General features: G+C 37.4%; 1 protein-coding gene across 16 annotated transcripts in view; it reads left to right on the forward strand.

Annotated features, from left to right (window-relative positions):
- Nucleotides 1-27119, forward strand: part of SYNE2 (spectrin repeat containing nuclear envelope protein 2) — a 220818-nt gene that overhangs the window by 45226 nt on the left and 148473 nt on the right. For all 16 annotated transcript variants that reach the window (XM_034433561.3, XM_034433565.3, XM_034433563.3 and 13 more), the window contains 15 exons: nt 818-930; nt 1977-2133; nt 3439-3535; nt 4706-4893; nt 4984-5148; nt 6283-6438; nt 9469-9642; nt 11782-11916; nt 14253-14408; nt 15446-15663; nt 17310-17373; nt 18995-19113; nt 19772-19895; nt 20632-20768; nt 25954-26101. In XM_034433561.3, coding sequence (XP_034289452.2) covers nt 818-930; nt 1977-2133; nt 3439-3535; nt 4706-4893; nt 4984-5148; nt 6283-6438; nt 9469-9642; nt 11782-11916; nt 14253-14408; nt 15446-15663; nt 17310-17373; nt 18995-19113; nt 19772-19895; nt 20632-20768; nt 25954-26101 — 2151 coding nt within the window. The remainder of the gene's footprint in view (nt 1-817; nt 931-1976; nt 2134-3438; nt 3536-4705; nt 4894-4983; nt 5149-6282; nt 6439-9468; nt 9643-11781; nt 11917-14252; nt 14409-15445; nt 15664-17309; nt 17374-18994; nt 19114-19771; nt 19896-20631; nt 20769-25953; nt 26102-27119) is intronic.

Genomic DNA, 27119 nt, shown 5'->3' on the forward strand with positions numbered 1-27119 from the left:
GGAGCCGAGCAAGTAAAAGGGGAAAATGAATTGCTGTAGATTTCTATAAGGAATTATATAAGAGGGAGGAGATTTCAGCAGGAAAAGTAAAAAAGTATATAGAGAATTCAGATCTACCTAGGATTTCTAGCTTGACGAAACAGATTTTAGAAGAGGAAATGACTTTGACAGAGATTGAAATAGTATATACAGTTTTAGGATGCATTGCACAACAGATACAATAGATTTGGGGTTGCTTTTCAAATGATTGGCTGAAGTCACATTTTGAGATAAGCCAAAACTCTTGACATTTCCCACATTCTTTATGCTGGATGCGACATTGTAAGATATTTAAACAATGACTTCATTCAGCCTTTTAGTGCTATTGAGTGGAAAATGTAAAGGGCAACCAACTCTAGCATTGCTCTGAATATTATCTCTTTGGGCAAATACAACCCCAGGCATACTCACCAGGCGTCATCAGTGGGCTCTGCTGGGTTTTGGGGCTTTTGGCAGTCGCCCAAGAATTACAGCAGCTGATAATATATCCTAGGGTGCACTATAATATAAAACAAGGTAAAATAAAAAACAGTGTAATATTCATATTGTACAGTAAGAATACTATCAGCTCTTTAAGTAAAGAAAGATGCAGTATTTCAGGAACTGTCTTTATAACCATTTTTATAAACTATTCCATAATTATTCAATGATACTTTTCTTTGAGAAATTTATTAACCTATTGCTGTTCTGTCCTATTGCTAGAAAAATAAATGCACATATAGATGAATAAATGATGCTTTAATTGTAAGACATTTGTGAATAATGCTTCTGTTTTTAGAATTCGATGGAAAGTTTTCAACAACATTTGGAAACCCTTCAGTCCTTTGACAATAGAGATAATGCTGGAATGCTGGTAGTTCCACCTCAGAAGCTGGAAGAAATGAGAAAAAGGTTTGTGATGTCAAATTCCTCCTTTGATTTGCTGCATTCAGCTAAATATAATTGTGTTCTTATCATATTTAGTAGCCTAACTGCAGACCGATGGTGGGCATCTCTGCTGCTCTTATTGACACACACATTGTATGCATTTCCCACAACCTGATATCCTCCAGATGTGATGTATTCACTAGATTGAGGAATTTATTCAATCCCAGGATCTGATTTTCCTCGTAGGCAAGTTGTGTGGTCTTACTCTCCCCATGATCAATTCAAGCCTAGCTTGTGGTTTCTCTGAAATCACTGCCTGGATTAACATGTTTAATTTGTTTTTGTTTTTTGGGGAGGGGGGTTCATATAAGGTATTGTAATATAAACTAATTCAATAGTCTGAATTTTCACCAAACAAAGTTAGAACTAATTAACTAAGATTAAGACATATTAAGCTCACCAGGAATGTGTGCAAACATAGCAAACAATGGTGCTCTAAATGATCTGATTAAGCATCTGTACTTTGTGCAAATCCAGCTAATAGAAAGCAAAATGTAGATGGGCCACAGGCCTGATTCAACACAGCTCTTCTTACATTTTTTGTTTCTGGAAATAATGCCAATTTCCTGCCATTTGTCATTCATATTTTTGCATCTAGTTTATAAATGTATGAAGCTATTTAATTCTGAATCAGACTGTTGATCCATCTCGTTCAATGTTGCTTCTATTAATTGCTAGGGGTCTTTTAAAGTCCTTCAAGACTTCATATAGTTATTAAAGTCTTGGCTGGGTCCTGAAGGCCCTCTAGCAATTGTAACACTTTCTTTTGCTCTTCAGATGCATCTACTTTATTCTATCATTTTTGCACCATCATCATCAGATCACAGCATTTCTTGTTCCCAGTTCAACCTAACACATCTGTAAATCGGTTAGTAATAAAGACAGAACAAAGTATTTAACTGGTAAAAAGCTGTGCATTTTTCTAGATCACAGTGTGTTTTATAGAGTGCAGATCAGGCTCATTGGTTTTGTTTTACATTTTATAGAAAAGATGTTGGGTTTATTTTCAGGTTCAGCAAAGTTCAACTTGAAAATTTCAGCATTATTGCAGAATACTACTGCTCATCCAGCTCAGCTCTTTTCAACGAATTGACATCTAAACTGAACATCTGGAACATCAAGTTTGGAACCAAGGAGACTGTGGAGTTATTGCTATTAGATTGGCATGTAAGCATTATAGTTGCTTCTTGGATAGCTATGCAGAAGAGACTCAAGAGCTGAATCAAAGGCACCCATACAAATTCTGTACATACTATTTATTCATTTTAGTTTTAATTTTTATTAAATATTTTATCCTACCTTTATTACTTTTATAATTAAGTCAAGGCAACATAAACATAAATAATACTTCTTCCCCCTCCTATTTCCCTACAACAACAATAACCCTGCCAGTTGGGTTGGGCTGACAGAAAGAATGATTGTCCCAAAGTCATCCAGCTGGTTTTCATGCATAAGGCAGGACTAGAACTCACGGTCTCTGGTTTCTAGGCCAACACTTTAACCACTGCACCCATCTGGCTGCTCTAAGCAAGTATATGGATTATGGATTTAGCATATTAAAAGTGCCACATCTTAGCTGCAGTTGTAAATAAGTAATACATATTTTGTCAAGGCTTTGTATAGGTATGACAAACTCCTTCTCAGCAATGCATCCCCCAGCAGACCCAAGAAGTTCAGATAAATACATTCATTGCAGAGTATTGAGAACCCATTTGAACAAAGCAGTTCAGCGACTAGCAGTGTATAGGAATCTTGCCCTACATGTGTATGAACTGGTCTCAGGGTTAAATACCGGGCTCCTTCCTTCTGCCTCTTCAAGTCAATAGCTTTTGAGCTGCTTGCTTTTTGTCCTTGAAGAGTTCAACTATCTCTTTCCCATTTTAAAAGCAGCTTTCTTGCATCAGAAATTCTCATTTTATCAGTCTTAATTCTTCTTATACGAACATCCAGCAGATGTCAGTGTAAATCTACAAACATTTAATAAGAAGCCTGAGAAAAACCACAATTTGTTTCTCCAAGTAGGAAGACTTGCCAAATGTTGTAAGGTCTAAACCTTGACAGTGTTGTTGGTGGTTTGAGAGGCAGAGAACACTATTCACTCTTGAACTGCTTGTATAAAGTCCTGTTGTTTTTAAAAGCTGCTTGTTAAAGCTTTAAATTAATTTATTTCAATTGAGATCATGTATTCTGGGACTCTCACATATTTCAAAGTTCATGCCTCGTACAAACTATATGCTGGATGAGGACTTTTTTAAATTTGTTCTTTCATCATGTTATCCTCATGGACATTTTAATTTTTTTTTCTCACCCTCCTCCACCTCAGCAGATTCCTTGCTTTTATCCCTTACTTTGTCTCCGTTTCATCTGATCCATATAAACTCAGATAATCTGTAAATCTCAAATTGAATTACTGCTAATTCTCTACAGCGGCAAACATTTCTTAAACAAATGTGTCATTTTATTTTGGGGCAGAATTTTATTGAAGAAAAAGGTTTTCTTGGTCAACTAGACACTGCATTACAAGTATGTGAAGCACAGAAGAACAAAATGATAAAAGATCCTAATTTGGGTAAGAATTCATAAACATCACAGTGGTTCTGTCCAGGGTTCAACGTTCCCTTGATTTTCAGTGCTTGGTCTGTAAGGATTATTGTTACAGGGCCAGAATTGCACAAGCCATGAATTAACAGTAATGCATTTAAAGAAACTTAAGATTTAAGGGCATATAAAAAAAGGGGGGGAGGAACTGTCAGGGACACCTTTTCCTTCTTGAAAACAACCTTAAGAAAATGAAGTGTGTTCGTTAGGTATGAAATAGAGAATATTGGATAGAGACAGAGCAAAGGAAGTAAAATGAACTAATGGAATGGCTAGAATCTTGAACCTTCAAAAACATGCATTTGTTATGCACTGTCACGAGGTATTTGGCCTTGTTCTCACTAAGGTAAAGAAAAGTACAAATTTAGCTTTTCAGAAAGATGAGCCCACCTTCTCCCAAGTGTTATCATTTTTAGCACGAAGTGATTTTTATTGTATTAGTAATAAGCATTTCATGTAAGCACTCTGTGGAGCCCCAAAATAGATTCAGCATCTTCCTGAGAACAACGGAATATATACCTTGTCTTGGAAATGGGAAGAATTCCTAAATTCTTAAGGATTTTCAGGAAAAATGATTAAATAATGCCACCATGATTTTGTTTGGTGTAAGATAGGGAAGAAAGAAACACCGACAAGCTTCCTGAATGCCTGTTTCTTGACTTTGTTTACCTGTGACTGATACCCTATGACCCACTAAGCTGTATTAGTAAGATTTCATTCATCTTTAAGGTAGCTATTTGGGACAGAACAAACAATACATTATGTACCTATTATTCCCTTGTTAGTAGATACATAAATGTTTTCCATCTTATGGGAGCCTACTAAAGAATGGTTGGCAAGATGAAGTGAGACAATTTCATTAAATGTAGGATGAAGGCTTGATCCTTATGGCAGATTTATTTAATTGCAGTTCATTCATATATATATATATATATATATATATATATATATATATATATATAATGCAAGAAATGAATTATAATTGCATGTTAGAGTCTCATCCCAATGACAAATGTATTTACCTTGTGCAAGTTGTTCTCTTTCAATATTGATTTTTGATCTGTAAAATCAGGAAAGTAGAAAGTCTTTGTATACTAACTGTGGAAATGGTTAATGATGTTATTATTTTAAAATATTTTAGAAATTGATCTTGAAGAAACAGTCAAATTGTTTAAGATGACAGAAGTTCAGATTTCCAAGTGCAGAGAGTACATTAACAATGTGAATGACACCTTAAAAAAAGTTTTATCGTCTTGGGCCATCTATGTGGAGAACATCCAGTTACTAAAACCTTGGCTGGAAGAGACTCGAAAAGACCATCTTAAGAAGGTATTTTAATTTTTTTTCCAGTTATTGAAATTGTTTTGAAAACTATGGACGCACCATAGACATCATATGGATTTTAATATGATCCTTTAGATCTCCCCAGAAACTTTGGCAGCCTGGAATTCACGGCATGGTTCCTTGAATGAAGCTGGAAACTTTTTGATTGAATCCAGCAATGCAGAAGTGGGATCAGCTGTTTCTGGAGAATTGAAAAAATTGAACAGAAAATGGGCTAAGCTTATAAAGAAGACAAAGTTTGTGAGTGGACATAAATATTTTACTTTCCTAATTAGATTAAGTCATACTTTACAGTACAATGAAGTGTTACAATATTAACACTGCACTGCACTGTACTGTGAGGTTAGAAATTAAAAGAAGGAATAAAAAGTTTCATATCATCACTTTGGATTTAAGCTCAATACCAGTAGTTCAGTGTTAAATTTACATAGCAATAGCACTTGCAATAGCACTTAGACTTATATACCACTCCACAATGCTTTATAGCACTCTCTGAGCAGTTTACAGAGTCAGCATATTTCCCCCAACAATCTGGGTCCTCATTTTACTGACCTTGGAAGGATGGAAGGCCGAGTCAACCTTGAGCAGCTCAGAATCGAACTCCTGGCTGTGAGCAGTGAGTAAGCCTGCAGTTCTGCATTCTAACCACCATGCCACCACGGCTCCATATTATATATTTATGTATTAAATCTGCAGACTCATCCCTGGTTTTTTCCGAAAGGATTGAAAAAAACTCAAATGAAGTGATAGGCAACCTCCCCCAGATAAATGCTTATGAGATGTGTCCAATTTTAATCCTATCATTCATAATCAATTGCCTTTAATTTTAATATTAGGTAATATAGCAGTGAATAATATTATTCCTTCTGTATTTATTTATTTATTTTCTTTCTATCAAGTTAAATTAGAATTCAGTGGCATAGGGACTAATCTCAAGGTTTTCTTACACTGCATTTATCCGTTTTACAGAAATGGAATTTGCATATGACCTATCAATTAAAGTCTTCAAAAGTCATTGATGGTTTTGTAATAAATTAGTAACACAAGAGATTTATTGTGTCATAAGCCTTAATAGACCTACTTTCTTGTATGCATGAAATATTCTTAATTAGTAGATTTTTTTTAAAGCATGGCAAAAAGACCTTGATATATGTTGATATTGCCACATTTTTAAAATTCCAAGTCTATACAAGAATACCACCCATTCATTAATAGTTATTATTTTATTGTACTAATTGAGAAAATCAATTAAAAGTATCACGTTTGCAGATTCTTGGATGACTTTCATTAATACAAACACATACATAGAATAAAGCCATCAAAGTCCAAATAGCAAATTTGGGGATTAAAATAAATGTTGCTTGATGTTTGTAGGAAATGAAATTGTTGAGGATGCAAGAGGAAGAAATGATGTTAGTAACAGATAATAATGGAAATGTTGAGACTTCTAAGAAATTCAATCCAGATGTGTTTAACAATCCAGTGGAACCCTCAAAAGAGCTTCCTAAAATGTGCTTTGAAAAGGCAGAGGTAAAGAATCTGCTACTTTATATATAAACTGGAATTTTTTACTTGCCTTATTTGCTGCATTCTGAACCAAATCTCTATTTTTGCCACTCATTACAGGCGATATAGTTTCTGTGCATTTGCTGGGAGGGAAAAACCACTCCTGTAATCCTGCTTTCAGATCTGCAGATGTATTGGTTTAGGACTACCCATCTAAAAGGACTACCCATACTTGTACTGGGCAGTTACTAATCCTCTTATGGTTGCAACACATGGCCAACTGTATGCTGTTTTCAAATTACTAATAGCTGGGGAACAATAGTAGAAAGAAATTTATTATTATTATTAGGGTTCATCGTAGTCAGCCAGATATTCAGATTGGGTTTGGCATTTTTGTCTACCCATCTAGTCCTTTCCAAGGAACTGGGATAGGCAGATCTGGATGTTTGATGGTGTTACAGATATCATCACAAGATGTAAACTGTTCCCAGTAAAGCTGCCATTTGCAATTAACTGTTGGCGAATTTGTCCCTGCCTATGGTGTTCAAATGGTTGTTTTTGGGATTGCACCCAAGACCCCTATTACTATTGGTACTACCTTTGCTTGTTTGGGATCTTCTTGCTGCAACTCTCCAGGTGGTCCACTGTTTTCTTCAGCTTCTTTGCATAGGTGGCATTTGCTATCTGTTGCTATCTTCTCAATTCTGGCTTTGTATGTATTTGTTCTTAGGCAGAATTAGTCCCTCAGTCTCCTCCTCCTCCTGTTCCTCCACCCCAGGGAAATCTGGTTTACCATTGTGAGAAACAGAATATTAAACTTTGGTCTAGCCCAATATGGCTTGGTTTGTGTTTTTGTAATATCTAAGAAGTATAGTATGAGTCATATTGACCAATGTTTGACTTAGGGTCAGGTGTATTTCTGGAGAGGATCTGTCAAAAACATTATGCTGCCTGGCGTGGCCGCATAATTGAAACTCCCTCCTATTTTGTTTGTGTCACCCACATAAAAGGGACCAAGGCTTCAATCTCACAGTTGGAGTTGCCATCTTGACTTTTAAACCTTCCCCGCAGAAGTTTCTGCTAAAGTTTCTAGGCTCTTGTCAGGCTTTTGTCACCCAGGAACAACAATCCAGAGTTCAGTTCTTTATTTGCTTACATACAATAGACAGAGCACTTATATTTCCTGGGCTATTGCTTACCTATTTGGCTTGGTCAGCTTGATTCAAGCCCACTTTGGGGAGTTCTAAAATTCAGTTACCCAGAATACAGGCTTGCATAGACTTCTAATAGTATCTTATTGGAAAATGGAGCTTTCTTGTTAGGCTAAGCCCAAGAACAACATGGAACAATCCATCTACAGTAGTGGCCAAAATTATGGAAACCTTTTGGGAAAAGTGTATTTTCTAAAACTATCTAATAACACTGCTTTTTTTGGAAGTAGTACCATAAAATTATATATCAAAGGAAAGTTAATTTAATCAAGAATATAATGCAATAACTTTTATGAAGGACTTGCTATTAGAATAGTAGTTACAGTATAAAGAAAAAAAGTGAAACATGTAGAAAAAATGAGATACACAAAAATTATCACATCAGTTAATACTTAGTTGGGTAACCTTTACAATGAATTACAGCCTTACAACATCTTCCCATGGAGTGAACCAGGTCTTTTAGTCCTGCAGCTGTTATAATGTGAAACCAAGATTGAATGATTGCTTCTATTAACTGGGTGTTATTGTGAGTCACTTCCAAGTACCAAGTTTCTTTAGTCGGCTCCATAGATTTTCAATTGGGTTAAGGTTTGGGCTATTCCCAGGCTATTCCAGCAGTGGAATATGATTATCTTGAAACTCCCCCCAAAAAGTGGTGTTATTAGCCATCAAACCCAAAAATTCACTTTTCCCAAAAGGTTTCCACAACTTTGGCCACTACTGTAGAGTTCAGGACTTTATTTGTTTACATGCAGTGGAAGAAATCTTGCCAAACTAAATCCTTACTTCTCTTACCCTGGGAGATTTTAGGGAGTGGCTGTCTGAACTCTTACTTACTTACTTACTTACCAATCCAGGTCTGGGTTGGACTGCCTCTTGTGTCCCCCCCAAACCTTCAGGAATATGTGCCCACCTGCTGGGAAATGTCTGCCTCACTGTAATCCATCACCCTAGCTCCCCTTCCATAGACACCATCTCTCACAGCTTTTTCCAACATTTGCATACAGTGTATGGATATTCATGACTTAATTTTTTTTTAAAAAAAATATCAACTGTAATCTCTCTTTCTGTAACTGAAGTCCATTATTTCATATTCTGCTGTGAGTGAGAATGGAGTGAGTGAGAGATAGGAGGTCTTGACCTTATTCTGAGAGATATCCTTTTAAGTATTTGAAGGGTGTCATCTTATTCTCCCTCATCTATCTTTTCTGAAGGATAAGCATACCCAGTTCCTTCAATCCCTCTTCATAACAGTTTCTATTCTCCTACCATCTTCATTGCCCCTAGTTGAACATTTTTCAATTTTCTCTGAATCCTCCCTAAAGTATAGTAGCTAGAACTTGATGCAGTACTTGATGTGGAGGTCTGATCAAAAAAGAATATAATGGGATGATTTCACCATTTAGAAATGGTACTTCTGTTTACGAAACTTAAAATTGAATTTACCTTTTTTGCAGCTATATCTCATGCTATATTATCTATGTCTTATATTTATCTTTTCCATTTTCTAGTTTTTAAGAGGATCAGATCCATAAAGAAATTTTTTAATGCAGTCCTATAAGAGAATGAATTACAGAAATGTACACAATCCTGAAATGTATACATCTTCCCATAATTGTTTGTATTTTGATAATGGTCATTGGGATTATTCCAGCTCCAGAAAAAAGATTTTTGTATGCAGTCAGTATAAGTTTACAGAAAGTTCAGACAGTAAATTTTCCATCTTCCACCTGAAGTCTCTTAACAATTGAGTAATAGGAAAAGATGAACCACAGGCCTTTTGATGATGGTGGATACATGGTAAGACTACATGATGTTTTTTTCCTATGATTTTTCTTCCTAGATTGCTCCTATTAGCCTTCAGACAGATCCATGTACACCAGATGAGTTCTTCTCAGAAGATGAGGACAAGCTAAACTTTGAAAAAGCTCACAAGGAACTTGAAACAATTGTTCTAAAAGCTGTGCATCTTGTAGGCCAAAATACAATTCCTGAAGAACCACATTCAAAATACGAAGTGAGTTAATCCATGATACCACTGCATAATAAGCAACCTGAAGGGCAGAATACTGTGGTTGTCATACATGAAAAACAAAAATGGGTACTATGCGAGCTTTAAAATACATGTTAAGGATGTTTCCAGGCAGAAGTTTAAAAAAAAAAAAGTATGCTCTACCAGTGTTCCTTTTATGATAGCTTGAGCTCTGTCAACATTTTAGAGGTTTAATGGATTCTTTAAATCTTGTAAATGCTTAAGGCATCCATTTTACCTGCTAAAACCAACTCCCAAAACAACTTTGGCCCTGTGTATTTTGGAATGAGGTCCTCAAAATATTATGCAAAATGTGGTGCAGTATTTGAATTGATGGGAATTGTACATCTCTGACATAAATAATCTGGACTGTGAAAAACACCAAAGTGATGTCTCCAAATCAAGTCTGAAAGCACATTTTCAGTTAACACATTTTATTAAAAGGCATAAGCCTTTGTGAGCTGCAACTCCTGCATTGGCTGGAAAAGATATTACTAGACCCCTGATTTTTTGCTGCCGTAGATTAACCACCTGTTAACAAAAAACAGCAACCTTATGTTTATTAACAGTTACAATTTAGAAACCACAGTTAATATTGATATAAAGTCTTCCTTATCTGTAAAATTTTAAATTGTCTAAATCATCATAGCGTTAATCATCTCTAGTTCATATGTATAGATACCGCTGTACCCAAATAATACAATGTATTACTTGTATCTTACAGTTCAGTAAAACAATATTTTTCTTTTTTTAAAAAAGGAACAGCAGTGCCTGTCCCTTTCCTATTTTCCTTCTGCTTTCGATTGTAAAGTAATTGAAATATTGTAAAATAAATGAAATAATTGATTCATCACTTATATCTTTTATGTACACTTGAGAGTTTATGCACCGAAGATAATCACACTTGCCCAATAAAGAATTCTATTCTATTCTATTCTATTCTATTCTATTCTATTCTATTCTATTCTATTCTATTCTATTCTATTCTATTCTATTCTATTCTATTCTATTCTATTCCATTCCATTCCATTCCACTCCACTCCACTCCACTCCACCCACCCCACCCCACCCCACCCCACCCCACCCCACCCCACCCTACCCTACCCTACTCTAATTTCCTGCCTAAGCAGGGGTTTGGACTAGAAGACTTCCAAGGTCCCTTCCAACTCTGTTATTCTATTCTATTCTAAATATGATGGCATGTCCCCTAGGGATGCAGCTTCTTGGTAGGAAGCTGCAACTAATATTTGTAAACAAACAAATATACATGAGTGTTTAACTTAGGAATCCAGTAGCCACACCTGCTAGTCTTATCTAGTGAGGGCTGTGGGACTGAGATCAGCACACGGCAGAATGGAGATACTTGTAATTTCCCTATGCAGTGCCCCAGAGTTATATCAAAGTTCTAATAGGAAGGGATAGTAACAGGGCTTCAAACTAATGAGACCAGAGAACCTAGGAAAGATACACAAACCAGGTCTGTGATGGGCCCTATCTTCATGTTAGGGCTACAAAAGCTACTCAGTGTTTCTCAACCTTGGCAACTTTAAAAAAATAAGAGCCTTGGTAGTACAGTGGTCTAATGCACCCTGTTATTAAGCTGGTTATTAAGACCAGCTGCCTGCAATTACTGCAGGTTCGAATCTCGCCAGGCTCAAGGTTGACTCAGCCTTCCATCCTTTCTAAGGTAGGTAAATTGAGGACCCAGTTGTGGGGGCAATAAGCTGACTTTGTATAAATATACAAAAGGATGAAGGCTATTGCTGAGCACATTGTAAGCCGCCCTGAGTCTCCGGAGAAGGGCGGCATATAAATCAAATTAAAAAATAAAAAAAAATAAAAATAAAAAAATAAAAAAAAATGTGTGGACTTCAACTCCCAGAATTCCCCAAGCCAGCATGAATGCAGTGAATGCACATTAGATGAGCTGTTCTTGTACTGTCAGTGGTTTCAAACATGTTATTTCAAATGCTGTCCTTCCATGTCCAGCAAACCTTCTTTTAAGCTATAATTCTATTGGAATGGGGAGGACCCTTATATCACCTTGCATGCATCTACTTTGGGGCGTGGGGGGAGGTTGCTGTTTTGATTATCATTCTGCAATTTTATGTCATTTTCTTCCAGGAGGCTTTTAGCATCTTGGATACTAACATTCTTAGCAAGTTTTTGAAAGCAGCAGAACAACTGAAAAGCATTTTATCGGCTCATGAAAAGGCACTGGTGGAGGAAAGGAGCAAAGATGTTTGTGAGAGATGGGAGGTGAGAAAATGTGCTTGGAAATAGATATTTTAATCAAGAAGAAGCCACTTGATCATTTAATATTTACATGAAATGTTTGCAGGATATTTTTTTTTTTTTTTGCTGCAGCATGAATGATATAATGGTGAGAATTATTAGCTTCATCCAAAGAGACCTAGGCTGAAGACATGTCTCAATAAATTAGTTCCACTAAGTAATGATGGACACGTTACTATTATGTGGTTACCAGAACTTTCTCCATATTTACAGTAACTGTATAGAACAGCTGGGGGGGGGCAGAAAGAGAGGTGAACTGGGCTGCATGACTGGCATGGTGGCCCCATGACTGGCCGGCTCGGATACACGTACACAGCTTGACTTGTGTGAGAGGTGCGCATGCACACAAATGCCTGCCAGCCTGCTGCTTGCGCAAGTTGAGTTGCATGTGCACGCATGCCGGCCAGCGACTTGCGTGGCCCAGTTCCGAATAGACCATGATAAGGTAATGGGCTGTGGCCCAGGGGTTGGGGATCCCTGGTATAGAGGATGTGAGTCTGTTGCACATCTAGACCTAGATGCAAAATCTTGTGGCTCTCCATTACTACTACAGCTTCTTCATTTGGGGATTTTGGCTGGTATCAAGAATACATAATGCATTCTTTTTGCTGATCTTGTGCAAGGATTTTGATGTACATTGCCAGGAGATTCATTGAAAGCGTGTGTACGTTCATGCATCATGTAAAAATGGGCTGATATATGCTTGGCAGAAGTTTAAGACAGAGCCTTTTCAGTGACTGCATCCAAATTTTTTTTATTTATTAAATTTTTGTGCTGCCCATCTCCCCTGCAAAATGACTCTGGGTGGCTTACAGGTTATTACAAATTTTACAAAATTCCATGAAGGATTTCTCCCTTTGTGTTATGAAATAGACAGTGAGCTCTTAGGATCCAATCTGGGTCAGTCATCGGAACCAGAGGTTTAGTCTTCCAAGCTTCTGGACTCATGCTGAAGCCCATCCTCAGGGAACTTCTCTCTACCAGAATGAGCTCTCTCTGCTAATTTATTTTCTATTCTATATTTTCATCTGTATTTTTCATATAATCATGTTTTAACTTGCTTCCATTTTCAACAAAATTGTAAATGGAGTTGACCGGGGTGGGTTCTACTTACCTTTACTATTGGTTTGCAACAGGATCGCACGCACTTGTTTGCTTCGCTTGCGCACGCACCGAGCTTCTGTGCAGATTGCCTATGATGACATCCAGGGCAATGGGCGGAGCCTCCCGCTAGTTTTACTACCAGTTCTTGTGAACCAGTCCAACCCGGGGGCAACCCACCACTGGAGTGACATATTAACAGTTTATAAATGTTGGATAAATATGGCATATGATATGGTTGTATTAATAGATTGCTATAGTTCTCAATGTGTTTTATTTGTTCATTTGGTTTTCAATGTTAATCACTATAGACCAGTGATGGCTAACATTTTTGCCATCGCGTGCCAGGGGGCGGGGCGGGGGAGGTTTGCATGCACTCGTGCCCACACCCATAATTCTATGCGCCCCGCCCTGCGCATGCATGCGCAACCCCCTCCCACCCCCGCTCCTGACATGCGACGGCCCGGTAGGCCCATTTTTCTTTCTTACCTGGCTCCAAATCCCCTCTATGCATCTGGGGAGGGCGAAAACAGCCCCCCCCCTCGGAGGCCTGAAATGGCCCATTTCCCAACTTCCAGTTTGACAGGAAGTGACTTTTTTGCTGTCCTCAGCCTTCAGACCCTCTCTAGGAGGGACAGCAAAATTTTTTTCACCCTCTCCAGATGCATAGAGGGGATCTGAAGCCAGGTGAGAAAGAAAAATGGGCCTTCTCCCCCCCACAGGCCCTCTGGAAGCAGGAAACAGCCTGTTTCCCTACTTCTGGTGGGCCCAGAAGGCCTGAAAATCAGCTGGCCAGTGTGCACATGTGCGCATGTGCATCGGAGCTGAGCTGGCATGCCCACTGATATGGCTACGCATGCCACAGGTTCGCCATCACGGCTATAGACATTTGTAATGAAGGAAAGTGCCTAAATATACCAAACAAATATGTAGAGGAGTATTTTGTGAACCCTTCTATATTCTCTCTCTTATCTACATATCCTCTGGATGAACTTTAATCTTTTAATTACAACTTTTATGTTTATTTTACTGTTAACTGCCTTGAGTGGAAACTCAGGAAGATTGTAATGAACAGACACATAGCTTGCAGGGTTATTCTGAAGCTAAAATGTTATTCTGATTTTAGAACAAGATTTTGATTTGAAATACTTCCCTTGGTGCTTAAAATGAATGTTTGGATTTGGCCATCTCTTTTGCAGGCTGCTCGCTGTGAAATCATGTCCTATATTCACCTGAAATTGAAAATTGAAAGAGAGAAGTTCAATAAGACTTTTTCAAACCTTAATAAGCAGATAAATAAAGAGAAGAAACTGCTCAATGCTGGGAAAACCAAAGGACTTATTGAGGAGCACGAGGTACCATATAAAACTGGCATTCTCTTTTGTTTCTCAGACATTTTTTATTATTATTATTTTACAAGCCACCATGTAATGGGTCAGAATTACAATTATGGTTCCCCGATATCTCAATGCCACAAGAGATTTTCTTTCACTCTGTTTCCTGACATCATTGTCACTGGGAGAGGCCAAGAACGCAAACTGGAATTGTCCGCTGGGAAACAATGTAAAACTGAATGATGCTGTAATATAACGATGCAATGATGTGTTTACTAAGATGGTTAGCTGCATGTCCCAAACTGAAATAATTATAATCTACTAGTTCAGTAGAATCTATGTACCTGAGCTGAAAGTGTGCATATATGCTGCCTGTCTATAGTAAGCAAGGATTTTTTAAAAAATCCAACATGGTACCTGTGAGGTAAATTACTGGTGAACAGTAACTGGATAAATATTCTGATCCTTTTAGTTCTTTCTCTGCTATTTGGCTGTCCAGTGCTTTGGACTTCCCTCCCCCCTGCAAAAAAAGTGCCTTGGAGCATGTCCCTTTTTTGAAGTGTGGCAGACAGATGTTATATTTGTCCTGTTGCATACTCCAAGGCAGAGGTCTCCAACCTTGGCAACTTTAAGCCTGGAGGATTTCAACTCCCAGAACTCCCCCGCCAGCTGGCTGGGGAGTTCTGGGAGTTGAAGTCCTCTAGGCTTAAAGTTGCCAAGGTTGGAGATTCCTGCTCAAAGGCACCTTTGGATATTGAATTTGAAGCACCATATTGTCTGGTTATTTAATGGAGCAAAGAGCTCAACTTCATATCAACAATGACAATTGAATATCTTAACAGGTCGGCCCTCTGGCTTATGAATTTCAGACATTCCTTATCCATAGTGTTACCATAGCCATGATGCTTCAAGAATATGATTGATTAGGTTAGGTTTAAATGTGTTTGTGGGACTGCCATTAAGAGTTTTATGGGACTAGTGCAGATGGTTTCAATTGTCAGTTAATAAGGACTTGGAGAACTCAAGATGGGTGTATCTGCATTTCTGTATCCATTTAGGCCTTCTTTTCTCAGCAAGGTAGCCTGGGTGAGCTTAACACTTGCTTACAAGCTTTGAAAACGATGAGTGACAAAATAACCAAAGTGGAAAAGGAGTCCAAAATAAAGCTGCCAATTGCAGAATATGAGCAAAAGAAAAAAGAACTTCAAAAATGCGCAGCAATTATTTACAATGAGTTGGTATCTAGAACTGGCGATGACCATTTATCTGAGAAAGGGTGAGTATTTTCAATAATCAGTGTAGAACTGTGGCATGGGGGCACTTATAGTTGGTTTAGCATCAAATAAAATTGCTTTTGTGAGAGATTCTTAACTATTTCACACCTTTGACTGTCCCTCATTTCATGGCTGGAGTAATGGATTTCATTATTCTGTAAATTAAAACCAGACATTTTGCAAAAAGTTAGTGTGGTAAGCTATTTTGAGGAAGAAGCTTATAACTTACCATTATGTGTAAATTGGCCCTGAAATTAAAGTACTTTTTCTGAAAGGGGGACATTGGGGGAAGCAAAAAAAGACTAAGAACAGCAGTGGGGTGATTTTATGTCACCAGCTCCAACCATTTTTTACATGTATTACAGTATCACATGTGTCCAAAAAGGACAGAACTTATAGTACAATGTTGTAATTTTGTTTTCATCATTGCAATGAAAATAGTAAGTCCCCGCAGATGCTATTGTTTGTGATATATGTATAGAACATGTTGCATTTTAATTCCAAGGAAGAGCCAGGGTGGAGATGAGAGGGAAGAAGACAAGAAATGAAGTTTGGGAAACTTTGAATTTATTTATTTATTTATTTTATTTGTTTCAATTTCTATACCGCCCTTCTCCAAATAGGACTCAGGGCAGTGAACAGCCAAAGTAAAAAACAGGACATACAAAATTTAAAAACAGTTTAAAATAATTAAATATTTTGGCTGTAAATTAAAACAATCCAATTTAAAATCAATTTAAAATTTAACTCAAGCCAGCCCAGCTAGTTGAAATAAATAGGTCTTCAGGGCCCGACGAAAAATCCGGAGGTCTGTTATTGTACATATCTCTGGGGGGAGGTTGTTCCAGAGGGTGGGCGCCGCCACAGAGAAGGCTCTCCCCCTGGGGGTCGCCAGCCGACATTGTCTGGCGGACGGCACCCTGAGGAGGCCCACTCTGTGCGAGCGTACTGGCCGGTGGGAGGCTATTGGTGGCAGAAGGTGGTCTCGTAAATATCCCGGCCCTAAGCCATGGAGCGCTTTAAAGGTGGTCACCAACACCTTGAAGCGCACCCAGAAGACCACCGGGAGCCAGTGCAGCTCGCGCAGGAGAGGTGTCACATGGGAGCGCCTCGTCGCCCCCATAATCCCCCGCGCGGCTGCGTTCTGGACCAGCTGGAGCCTCCGGGTGCACCCCAGGGGGAGCCCCATGTAGAGAGCGTTGCAGTAGTCCAGGCGGGAAGTGACGAGTGCCTGAGTGACTGTGCGTAGGGAGTCCCGATCTAGAAAGGGGCGCAACTGGCGTATCAGGCGAACCTGATAAAAAGCCCCCCTGGCCACGGCTGTCAAATGATCTTCTAAAGACAGCCGTGCGTCCAGGAGGATGCCCAAGTTACGAGCCCTCTCCGTGGGGGCGAGTGATTCACCCCCAATAGCCAGCGATGGCATCAGCTGGCTATATCGGGACGCCGGAAGCCACAGCCACTCGGTCTTGGAGGTGTTGAGTCGGAGCCTGTTTCTCCCCATCCAGGCCCGCACGGCCTTCTCTACTGAGAATTATTTTCTCAGTAACATTAAATAGAATTGGGATGGTGCTTTTCTTTTTTTTTTTCAGTGTTAAGATGTATTTTTCATTGCTTTGCCCTGATGTTATTTCATTTTAAAATTCAGAGAGTTTACACCTGCGTCAGTCAATGAAGAGAAGGTATCATCTCAGAATCCTGAAGCTGAAAAGGTAAGACTCACATTTTAATCTTCATGTAGATCAGCCTTCCCTAATCCAAAACTGAGTTTGGAGAGTTGTATTTCAGCTGGTTGATGAAGACTGATGTATGTAGATAAACATCTGTAGATCAATGCCTATTTGTTATTATAACCTGAAAAATAGTCTTACATGGATCACAGAGCCACATAGTAGAAACCTGAAATTCATAAGATGCTGTAGAATTTGCCCTTCTTTGCACAAGATTTTTCTCCATTGGTGATTATAAGGGCTGTTTGGTATACCATAACATTCATGCTATTAATTCATTAATACCTTTTGATATCAAGACTTTTAGTACAAATTGTTATTCTATAATAAGCAGCTACCCTGCATCCTCCTCAGATACAAACACTCTGTTGCATCGCTTCTACATCATCACCTACTGACTTTTATCTTGAGTTCTAATTCCTTGGGCTTCCAAAATGGAGCTGGTTAAGCCATTCTTTCTCAATCTTAGCCACTTGAAGTCCACACATCTTCAAGTTGCCAAGATTGAAAAATACTGGGCATAGCAGTTGTAGGTCTCTTCTGCCTGAAAGTTCTATCTTACTGACAAAGATGTTTTGCTTGGACACTTCAGACCTGTTGGATAGCACATGGATACAGCTGGATATGGGGACAGTGAATGGAGTGAGAAGGCAGTGAAAGTCAGAGACATGCCTACAGGTTCAACACCATTACCTCATAGCATTATGACTCAGATGACATAAGTTGCAGTGAAATTTCATCCTTTGCATGCAAAGTCCGCTGCACCAAGGCCTTTCAAATAAAGGTTTTCCTGTATTGCAACTTTTTAAAAGAAGCAGAAAAAAGTTATTATAATCCTTCCTGAAATCAGGCATAAGTTATTCCCTTGACAGCCTCGGAAATCCATGTCTGGATAAAACTAATTTAAAAATACCTTGGAAGTTCCCATTAGTATTAACAAAAAAACAAAACAAAACAAAACAAAAAAAAAAACAAAAAAAAAACAAACCACCACCCCACTGATAATAGTTTTGAATAAAAATATATAGCCAAATTTACTTATTCTGCATAGTCATGTATTTATTCTGCCTAAAACAAATTGTGAGGAATAGTATTTGCCACTTTCATAATTCTGACTGGTAAACCAGGGAACAAATCTCAGATGCTTATTTGAAAATTCAGGTTGATTTAAAAACTGCCTTCTATAAACATTTTAGATCTGTATTCTGTAAAACATGAATTTTCTAATCAGAGCACATTTTACTATTTTACCATTCCTAATATAAGGAAAAAATTACTGTGATAAGGACATTTGGCTTTAGATATGGCTGAATGCAGCCTTTATGCATATGGAAAGTTCCTCTTTATCAACACGAATGGGAAAACATAAATGTTCAATGTCCCAATTTTTCACATAAAATGTCCTGAATTAGGATAAAATAAATCTGTGAAATAATTTTCCTTGTGGCTTTATAACCTTCAGTCTTTTTAAGCGAAGTCTTTAATTTTGGGGGTGAGATTTCTTTTATATGGAAAATTAACAGTCTCATTCCATTGAATCTACATAATTATTTTATGGATATTATATATTACAATTATTTAACTATTTTGTTTATATTTTTAGGATTCAGAAGATGTTTCTTGTATAAATTTGGAACCAGAAAAAGAATTTCAAAATGGCAGACACCATGCAGAAAAGTTGGAAAGTGATGGAGACGTGGCCTTAAAAAAATTAAAAGAAAGGTATATTTCACTGTAAAATATTGAATGACAAGAAATGGTATTTGCCAGAAATATCTGGAATAAAGTTGCAAACCTCTTTTTAAAAAAATAAAGCTGAATCTTCAAACTGGTTTACCTTGTTTTAATCTGTCAGATTCCAGTCCTAGAATTATTATAAAAAGTAACATAAAATGCATTTTCCTCAATTTTTTCTCTTTGGACTAGTCTGAATAATTATTTTAGATTTCACAATCATTTGGTCTTGAAATAGGCTAGGGCTGTTCCAATTGAGTAAAGTGCCTTGCTTTGTCCCCCTTTAAGAAATCTCCGGTGTTCCTTCCTCAACCTCAGAAATCAGATCTCTCCTGGTTGGATTTGCTTACTTGCATGCTGAACATTTAATTTAAGAATTTGCTTCTTTTTGTGCATGGTTTTTGTGGCCTCTGGCCAGAAAATAAACTTAAACATAAAAAACCCCATTCATTTAGGATATACAAGTAAGAAGATTATTATATAAATCAAGATGGCTGATAGAAGAAATGAGAAAGTAAAGCAATAGGAAACGAACGGTTGTATTATTTCATGAAGATGAGGAGAAGGCAGCATTAGAAGGAACTGGAATCTTGTGTTCATGTCCAATTTTGCATAATATTACTAATAATATCATGTTTTCTCTTAGCTATGACATAGCAAGACATAATCTGAAGCTTCACCTAAAGAACATCAGGGACACTATAACTCCGTCTTTAATTGATGATGTGAGAAACATTTCTTCCCTTCACAAGAAATTGCAAATACTGGAAGTAAGTGTTCAGATGGTTTCCTAAATTGTCTATTAAGTCAGGGTTCCTCAGACATTTAGCACAAGTGACTATGTTTGGAATTTTGAGAGAATATAATGGACGTGTTCATGAAATGGTTATTAGGTCAGGTGGAGCCAGTTACAAAATACCTGTAAACCAGAGGACAAACAGCCTACGTACGATACAACTACCTCCATTTAAGTTTCTGACAATGACTCAGGGGCCACAGAGAGACCCAGTAGCAGTGTAGCAGTGTTAATATAAGATTCTGCTTGAGGCTGATGCTTTGGTTTATATCCTGTTAACTTCATATTAACTTCATCTATTTTAAAAAAAGATTAAATTGGTAAGACAGGAAGTTTGACTGATGCCAAAGAATGTCACAATGCAATTCGCTACATACAAGTACAAAACATTATCTTGGGGTATTATGTATCATTCATTAGGTTCCTATGCAGAGAAATTGACAAATGAATTAATTTTAATAATTAAATTATTAATTTAAACTAATTGATTTTAATTATTAAATTAATTAAATTATTAATATTCCAATTAGAATTTATGTGAATGTATTATAATCAATAGATGAACTGGTTGTGCTTTGTCTCAGTTAACACACTATGGTAAACTGTGGAAAAAGGCATAGTTGAACATTATTTCTGTTTTTGTGTTTATAAATCTGACTGTTATTTCAAAAATTATAGGACACCATTAATATTTAAACATTTTATTTCAGGCTTTAGATAGCAAAGGTGATTCTTCCTGGAAGCTGTTTGATTCTTTGGCTTCACAGTTAATGAAGTTCTCATGTGAGATGGACTTGGAAGATTTGCACAAAGAATGGGATGAGCTTCAGTTTGCTTTAGATAAAAGGTACAGTTGGCAAATTAAAATTTGAAGAGGCAGTGGGCTAATTGACTGGACATAAGGGAAGCACACATAGATTTTGTCTTCAAGAAAATCAGTGATGCCCTGTTCTGAACCAGTCTGACTTATCAGATGGTGTGAGAGATGGGGAAAGTTAGTTCATCTTACAGATTGCCTCTTAAGTATTCAGCTGTTCATGTGAAGAGGGGATGGCTTGTACTCCTTATGGACTGAGACCACAGAAAGTGAGAAGAAGTTATAATGTGCAATCTGGATTGATTTCTAGGAAGGTCTCAATTTTTTTTTAATTAAAAAGTTTTATCAAATATTACAACAATTTTTCTCCGTCCCTCCTCCCCACTTCCCTCCTCCACCCACCACCCATCCCCCCTCCCCCCTCTCCCTCCCCCCCTCCCCCCACCCCGGACTTCCCAAAGTAAATATAGGGTATAACATTTAACAAACATAAACTAAAATATGCTAACTTTCTGTAGGCTCTTAATTCCCTCTTGCTCTTTAACTCCCCTTTCAACTAACAAAACATAATTGAAAAAGAAAAAATTGATTTCATTCATAAGCTATTTGAAGCTTTTTAGTCCGATATTTGTTTTGAATATAATCAATCCATCTTCTCCATTCCGATATATATCTTTCATTTGAATGGTCCTTCAAATACATTGAAATTTTGGCCATCTCTGCTAAGTTCACTACTTTTAGTGTCCATTCTTCAATAGTAGGCAAGTCTTCCTTCTTCCAATACTGCGCCACCAAAAGTGTGGCTGCTGTTATTAAATTTAAAATCATCTTAGTTTCTATAACAGTACAATCTGTAATGATACCTAACAAGAAGAACTGTGGAGTAAATTTTATCTTCTTTTTGAGAATATTTTGAATAATCCACTATATTTTTATCCAAAATGCCTTAATTTTTTTACATGTCCACCATATATGATAATACATGGCATCATCGCATTCACATCTCCAACACTTGGGTTGCACACTTGGATACATACAGGCTAGCTTTTTAGGATCTAGATGCCATCTATAAAACATTTTATAAAAATTCTCTCTTAAGTTTTGGGCTTGCGTAAACTTCACATTTCTAACTCATATTTTTCCCCACGTTTCCATCATTATTGGTTCTTCAATATTTTGTGCCCACTTTATCATACAGTCCTTAACTAACTCCGTTTCTGAATCTATTTCTACCAATGCATTATACAACCTTTTTATATGCATTTGACTTTGATCTCTAATCTGTTTTACCAAGTTCTCCTCATTTTGCAAAATACCAATTTTCTGATCTTCTCTCCCATCTAGCTTGCAACTGTACATATTGAAACCATGTTTGAATTACCCTTTCTTCTCTTAGTTGATTCAAAGATTTTAGATGTAGTATACCTCTTTCCTTGTTAAGAAGCTCTTTGTATGTAATCACATCTTGTTTTTGCTCTACACTTATATTCTCTATCGCGTGTCTGGGTATTGCCCACATTGGTAACTTCTTGTTTAATTTATACTTATACTTTTTCCAGACACGCAATAAAGCATTCCTTAATATGTGACTTTTAAAAGTCTTAGCCACTTTCTTATCATATATCTTTTATTTTCTTGTCTGCTGGGTTCAATATCAAAGCTTGTTCTTTTTTTTTTTAATTTCCTCTTCTAAATCCTTCCTTTTTTTTCCTGTTTACGTCTATGTTTATTATTCAAATATATCAAAATACCTCTCATATATGCTTTACTTGCATCCCAAACCATTTCCATAGATGTACCCTTATGCATATTTATAATAAAAAATTCTTTCATAAATTTTTTGCATTCTTTTACATTTTCCTCATATCTAAACAGATTTTCATTTAACCTCCAAGACCTCTTAAATTCCATTCCATACTCAAATTCCATCCAAACTGGACTATGATCCGTTAAAACTCTTGGGCAGATCTTCGTCTTCTTCACCCTAGAAAAAAGATCATTAGTAATTAATATGAAATCAATCCTAGAGAAAGACTGATGTCTATCAGAGAAAAAAGTAAAGTCTTTTTCTTCAGAGTTCCACTCTCTCCAGATATCTCTCAACTACATATCATCCATCATTTAAAAAAACGATTTTGGCAATCTAGCACGTGTTGAGATATTTTGCAAGAGCCCCTTCTTATCTTTTTTAGTGTCCAAAACTCCATTCCAATCGCCCAATAAAATGCATGATTTGTAATCCCATTGTAGTAACTTGGAATGTAAAAGCTTATAAAATTTTTCCTGTTGTTGGTTCGGTGCATATACTCCAATTAAAAGTATTTTTTCTCCTTTTATTAAAAGTTCAATTGCTATAAATTTTCCTTGATCATCTGCTTCAATTAATTGGGCAATTAAGTCTTTTTTTAGGTATATAACTATACCATTCTTCTTCTCAGGAGCAGATGAAACAAAATGTATACCTAACCTTGCATTTATTAAATATTTTTGATCTTTACTTCTAATATGAGTCTCTTGTAAACAGATTACATCATTTTTAAACTGTTTCAAATAATGAAATATTTTTCTCCTCTTTTGTGGTGAATTTAAGCCATTAACATTCCAAGTCAGAAATCTAGTTGCCATTCTTGGCCGCCTGAAGCTTTTGGAGCATCTGCTGGAAATCTCCATGCATTTTACTTTTTGGTCTTGCTCCTCCCACTGCTTCTGTTTTTGTAGTTTCTTGAGTCATCTGTAGTTGCTGCAGTCTTAATTCTTCTTGATGCTTGGCTGCCGCTCGGGTCTGTCTTTGATCCTTAGGTTCTTCTATTTTGTCAAACACCTCCAAAGCTTGAGCAGTAGTTGAAAGTTGTATTAAGTCTTCTTGAGTAATCAAAGGTCCCCTTTGGGCCTGTGCCAGCAATTCTTCCTTCTCCCCCTTTCTTGCCCCCTCTGCTTCCGTCTTCCTTCTAGCTTCTGGGGACTGTGGGCATCCAGCCTTTAGTACATTGGTGTAAAAATCTCTTGCCTTCCACACTGAGTTAAGACGATATCTTTCTCCTGAATAGTTCACCACTAGTCCAGCTGAAACCTCCCATCTGTACTGTATCTGATGGTTTCTCAGTTCTTCCACCAGAAAGGCATAATCTCTTCTGGCTCTCAACATTTTGGGGGGGATTTCTTTCAGTATTAAAACCTCCTGCCCCTGCACTTGAAGTTTGTTTTTAAAGGTGACATGTAAGATTTCATTGTGTATTCTCCTTGTTGTAAAATAAACTACAATGTCTCTTGGTAGATGTTTCTGTCTGGCAACCCATGAATTGACATGATGAATTTTGTCAATTTGCCATTCAAGATTTGCTTTTTGATCTCCCATTATCTGTGCAAATGCTTCTGAAAAAATCTCTCTCAAATTCTCTTGCTTATTTTCTTTGAGGCCTCTTATTCTCAAAGCAAATTCCATATCTCTATATTGTATCATTATCACATCGGCCTCAGCTCTTTCCATCTTATTCTGGACCTCTCCCATTTTATTTTCCAAGTTCTCATTAGACTGCTTAATTTCTTCCACTTTTTCATCTATTGCTTCAATATGGCCTGCCAGACCTTGAACTGCCATGATAATATCTTCTCTAATTTCTTGTTTTCATTTTTGAATAATCTCTTTAATTTGAACTATCTCCTCAGCAACATCTCAAATTTTATCCTCAAACACCAAAGTAATTTTTTTTTCTGTAACAGAGGCTTGTATTTTAAGGGCTTCCTGCAACATTTCAAGTGTTAATATTAGTGGTTCCGTTGGAACCGAGAGAGATTGCAATTTAGATGTTTGAGCTGGCGAGCTCCCAGCACTTTTGGGGACAATAGTCTTTATTTGTTTTGAAGCCATTTTTAGTTTCCAATTTGAATTTATTCAGCAGCTAGAACAACAAATCCACCAAATCCAAAAATTCCCAGTCTTTAAATAATATCAATCCTTTTTTAAAAAAATCACTGCTGTAGTCTTTTTAGCCTTTAATCATCATCTTCTTCTTCTTCTTCTTCTTCTTCTTCTTCTTCTTCTTCTTCTTCTTCTTCTTCTTCTTCTTCTTCTTCTTCTTCTTCTTCTTCAGCAAAAATCTCTAATTTTGAACAGGGACTACCAGTGCTAAACGAAACTTTCCTTTTTAACTTTCGCTTTCACGTCCCATTAAAGCTCAATCGCCATCTTGGTTTCACTTTCTCCCCTTAATGAGTCAGAAGGAAGTAATACACATTTGGAGTTAAAGTTCAGTATTTGCAAATCTGATCTCTCCTGAGTTTGCTCAGCCTGCTTCCGAATGATGTTTATTCCAAGCGTTGTTTGCAGCGGTGGTCGCGGCATCTTCTTCTGCTTAAAGCAGAAACGTCCCGGATCCGGGGCTCTGTCGGGCTTCCAGGGAGCTCTCACCCTTCGAGCCCCAGAATTGTTCCTGGGGCTCCTTGGGGAGCTCTACCTACGCCCGTCTGCTCTCTTCCTCCCCTTTTCCCGGGAAGAAAGTTTTCAAGCTGCTAGACAGCTGATTTACGCTGTTCTAGCAGCTTTACGAGATTGCGGAGCTGGTGCTCGCAAAAGGAGTGTCTTCGGCGCCTGTGGTGCCACCGGAAGTCAAAGGTCTCAATTTTTTAAAAAAGAAAAATCATACTCATCTAGCCTTGAAAGGGAACAACAGAGATTCTCAATAAATGAAGATAACAAAGATGTGCTTAAGTTGCCGCATCACTATGAACTTCTAAGGGAAGTTGTTGTAACTGATATCAAACATATCAGATTAGATATCAAGGTTCCAAGTAATACATTCCATTCAATAAGAATTCCGAGGCAGTCCATTTTCTCAAAGAACATTTTATTGGGACATATCAAATTGGCAGTGAAACACTGGCTCTAAGTTCCCACCGGTTTTTCACCCAATTAAAAGTAAAATTCCTCCCAGAGTCTCCAGTCACATGGTCCAATCAGCATACAGTCCAGTTGCTAGGGGATCTCAGTCTCCACCTTTCAAAATTTTAGTCAAAATTTTACAAAGCCTGGCTGATCCTCAAAAGCTAAGACCTATGAGCTTTAATGAAAAAGCCAAAAACAGAAATCCTTGGGTGTAAACCACATTCTATGTTCATAGAGTTGTGTCAAGAACTACTCTGTCCTTATATATTGTACAACATATGGAGACATTTTCTTAAGTGATGTCCTGTTCATTTTGCACTTGCTCCCCTGCAGGATGGAATCTTTAAAGGCTGCTTTGGCCCTTGTTATGCCAATAGAAAACGAGTGGGTCTTACTCTGCAGATCAGAAGAACAGCTTTGTAAAAGAGACATTCCACGTTGTGTGATGAGTAAAACTGATCTTCTGTACAAGAAATTGAAGGTTTGTACTGATTATGTCAAAATTTTCTTTGGAATTCAAAGCACACCTAGCCATCTTCAAAGCACCAGATTCTTCTAGAGCATTATCTACTCTGTTTCCCCCCAAATAAGACATCCTCTAATAATAAGTCCAATCGGGCTTTTGCGCGCTTGCGCTAAAATAAGCCTCCCCCCAAAAAATAAGCCCTCCCTGAAAATATTTAAACACAGAGCTGGAAATCAGGTAAGATGGCAAGAGGAGCCCCATCTTGTTCCACTCGCCCCAAAATAATAAGACTTCCTCGAAAATAAGGCCAAGTGCTTATTTCAGGGTTCAAAAAAATATAAGACAGGGTCTTATTTTCAGGGAAGCACGGTATATTTACAGAAATCCTAAGTGCAAAATTGCAAAAAGAAATTTTCAGAAAAGAACTTGGAAGCAGAACTGTTGAAGCCTCTTCTTTTCTCAGTTCAATTTCCCAATCTCAGCCACTTTCCTCTGAGGGAAAATGGTAGAGAGGTTCTGAGTCTTTCTTACTTTGTATTTTCTGAATAGTTTTTATCCCAGAGCTATAATTGCACTCAACAATGAACTAAAGGGCCACCATCAGTGAGCTGTTGGACAGCATTACTTAGTCTGTTGTGTGGATGTTTGGGTGGTTCAGTGGCGGGGAATTTCTGGTGGGTCGGGGTGTGTTTGGGGATTGTTATGTGTGTTGGGCCTGGTCTTTGGGTGTTAAATGAATTTTGTTGTATGGGTATACTGTGTATATACATACAATGACAATAAAGTTAAACTTGTTAAAGTTAAATTTAATTATGCTATAATTTTTATTATGGCCCAAAAACTTGTTTAAGTGCTTTCCTCCAAATCTGTTTATTCCCCTAGATAAATAAATGTGTCTGTTTATCATTTTTCATCTACAAAAGTAGATGTGGTGCTTAAGAATATAAGAAACTATAATACTTTATATCAAGTTGACCTGTTGGTCCATCAACATTGACCAGTAATAGCTTTTTAGACTATCAGTTTTTCCAGC

This window comes from Pantherophis guttatus, chromosome 1 (assembly GCF_059756535.1).
Source record: "Pantherophis guttatus breed Tessera chromosome 1, ASM5975653v1, whole genome shotgun sequence".
In the NCBI taxonomy this organism is placed as follows: domain Eukaryota; kingdom Metazoa; phylum Chordata; class Lepidosauria; order Squamata; family Colubridae; genus Pantherophis; species Pantherophis guttatus.